The sequence below is a fragment of the Kryptolebias marmoratus genome, linkage group LG11 (assembly GCF_001649575.2).
Source record: "Kryptolebias marmoratus isolate JLee-2015 linkage group LG11, ASM164957v2, whole genome shotgun sequence".
Taxonomy (NCBI): domain Eukaryota; kingdom Metazoa; phylum Chordata; class Actinopteri; order Cyprinodontiformes; family Rivulidae; genus Kryptolebias; species Kryptolebias marmoratus.
In genome coordinates, this window is record NC_051440.1 from 26,765,276 (window position 1) to 26,767,729 (window position 2,454).

The 2,454-nt window shown below is 38.1% G+C and overlaps 1 protein-coding gene across 3 annotated transcripts in view; it reads left to right on the forward strand.

Annotated features, from left to right (window-relative positions):
• The window catches only part of LOC108250118 (NOTCH regulated ankyrin repeat protein), a 22,372-nt gene that overhangs the window by 13,417 nt on the left and 6,501 nt on the right, over positions 1-2,454 (forward strand). For all 3 annotated transcript variants that reach the window (XM_025002444.2, XM_025002445.2, XM_017439844.3), the window contains exon 7: positions 2,145-2,231. In XM_025002444.2, coding sequence (XP_024858212.1) covers positions 2,145-2,231 — 87 coding nt within the window. The remainder of the gene's footprint in view (positions 1-2,144; positions 2,232-2,454) is intronic.

Genomic DNA, 2,454 nt, shown 5'->3' on the forward strand with positions numbered 1-2,454 from the left:
TTCTTATCAACTCAAACTTTATTTAAAATCACATTTCAAACAACAACCAAAGTGCTGCACAGATAAAAAGTAAATATAAAATTATTCTTCAAATAATAAAACTGACTGCAGAAATAAATAAATAATAAGTTTAACAATTAAAAACTAAACATGACGGAGCTTAAATTAAATCTTCCTCTTCCTCAATTTAACTCTTCATCATAAAGATGTTTCAGCTTCAGAAATTTATTGTTTTAAAAATTAAATATTTTCTGTTTGATTAAAATCTGAAATTCTTTGTTTCTGTTTCCTTTGACTCTTCGGACCGTCCAGTTTGTAAGTCCAACCGTGTGTGTGGGTGTGTGTGTGAGTGTTGGTAGTGTCTGTGTGTGTGTGTGTGTGTGTGTGTGAGAGAGAGTCAGTTTTTAGATCATTAATAAATCCAAACAAAAAGCAGAAAATATGTTTTAACCTGAAACTTGTTTGTTTTTTTTAATTTGTCTGATTTTTAGTTTTAAATCATTTTTATTTTTTTGACAAACATCAGTTTCTTTTTAAATTTAACAGTGAAATCCTTTTTATAAAATATAAACTTATTATTTGAAAACAAACGGCTGAGTTTTCTGGTTGTAGTGAATCGTAGAAAACAAACTCTTTAAGTTAAGTTTTAATTTATTTCTTGAAATCTTCAGAGTAAATGATCTTTATTAGCCGACGTTCTGTTTGTGTCCTTCAGGAGACACGATGACGGTGGGACGACCGTCCTTCGGTGGAGAATAAAATCCCATCGGGCTGAATTAAAGCTCACAGTTTGTGTGTCGGTCTGCAGCTCGCAGCCAAATCTGGTTAAACTAATTAACCGTGAATTCACTTCAAAGCAGGACTTTATTCAAATGAGCTGCGATTCTCTTTTTGTCTCGGACAAAAGGAGCCGATCTGTTGGAAACTGAAACGTTTCTGCAGCATGCAGCCGAATGTTCCCACGCAAAACTGACCTGCAGCCGCATGACCAAATCTTTACTGTTTAATATAAACTAAACTGTAAAAAGCTGCAAGGACTCTTATTGGATCAGTCATCCTCACTGCTGCAGAAAGATCATCTATTATTTTTAATGAAAGCCTTTAATTTGGCTTAAATAATGTTTCAGAAAAACAGGAATGTCTTAAAATGTTTAAACTTGACGTTTGTTTTTCTCAGCTCTAATGAGAGGATCTGTTTCAGCTGAGGACAAATTATGAACAGATTTATGAAAAACTCAAAATGTTTCTGAAGGTTCTCAGTTTTTTCTTGTGAGTCTCTCTCTTGTTGCTGGAATTTTAAACATTTTCCAAAAATGAGCTCAAGTTTTCTGTCAGAATAGTCTCAGAGTCGTCACGTCTCGAATCGTTCTCAGTTTAGTTTCTTGCAGTTTTGTGTCTCAGATTAGTTGCATCCCTGTGAGATACGAGCCGGGTGTCTCTCTGACTCAAACAAATGAGAAAATTAGCGAATTTTTACAGACTTCTAAGAGTTTGGAAGCAAGCGACCAGCGAGCCGTGGGGCGGTGGACATTATTCTGTTACCTGCCTCTTTATGATTTAATCTGCTGGAGAACATCTGATAAATGAAGATAATCAGAATTAGACCTGTTTTAAAATAATTATTATTTATCATCAGAGTGGTTTTCAGACATTCTGGGCTGCAGTTTTCTGTCTGAGGAGAATCAGACTCAAAACTTACAGAAACTAGACAGAGAAAGGTCAGAGACTGCGAGCCTCTGGGACGAGAAAACAGAACTGCTGAGGTGGTTTGAGACACTTTGGAGACATTTTGGAGACTCTTTTAGGGACGCCAACGAGTCGCAGACAGAAAAACTGTTAGCAGCTGCAGAGGACAGTTTGGAGTTTTTGTTTTAGTTCAACTTTAAAGACAGCAGCGGCTAAAAACTGCATGAAAGAAAGAAATAAGTTTGTATTTTTACACGTGAGCCGTCACTGACCCGCATGTTGGTGTAGATGAGTCATTTCTGGCCTCCAGGACACGAATGACTCACATGGTTTCAACAACAACTGAGGCTTTAAGCTGCAGATTGATTTTAATCTGACGGAACGAGAATCAGAAACAAACCTCCAGTTTTCAGCTTCCTGTGTGTGTCAGTGTGTGTGTGTGTGTTGTACGTTTTCAGACGGCGCTTCATTGGGCAGCCAAGCATGGCCGACAGGACGCCGTGGAGATGATGCTCCACTCCGGAGCCGACGTCAACGTCAGATCGGTAGGAAGGGCCGGGGGGGCTGATGACAGTCTTTGTTAACAAACACACACCTCACACCTGCCTGCAGCTCCAAACTAATCCTCCTTCAGAGGAAGGAAGCTTCTTCTGAAGCTCTGTGGCCCAGAGGGAAACTTTGAAATGTTTTTATAGAAAACATTTTAAAGTTTCAGACATAAAAGTGAAAAAATGGACGATGATGGTGATGATGATGATGATGATGATG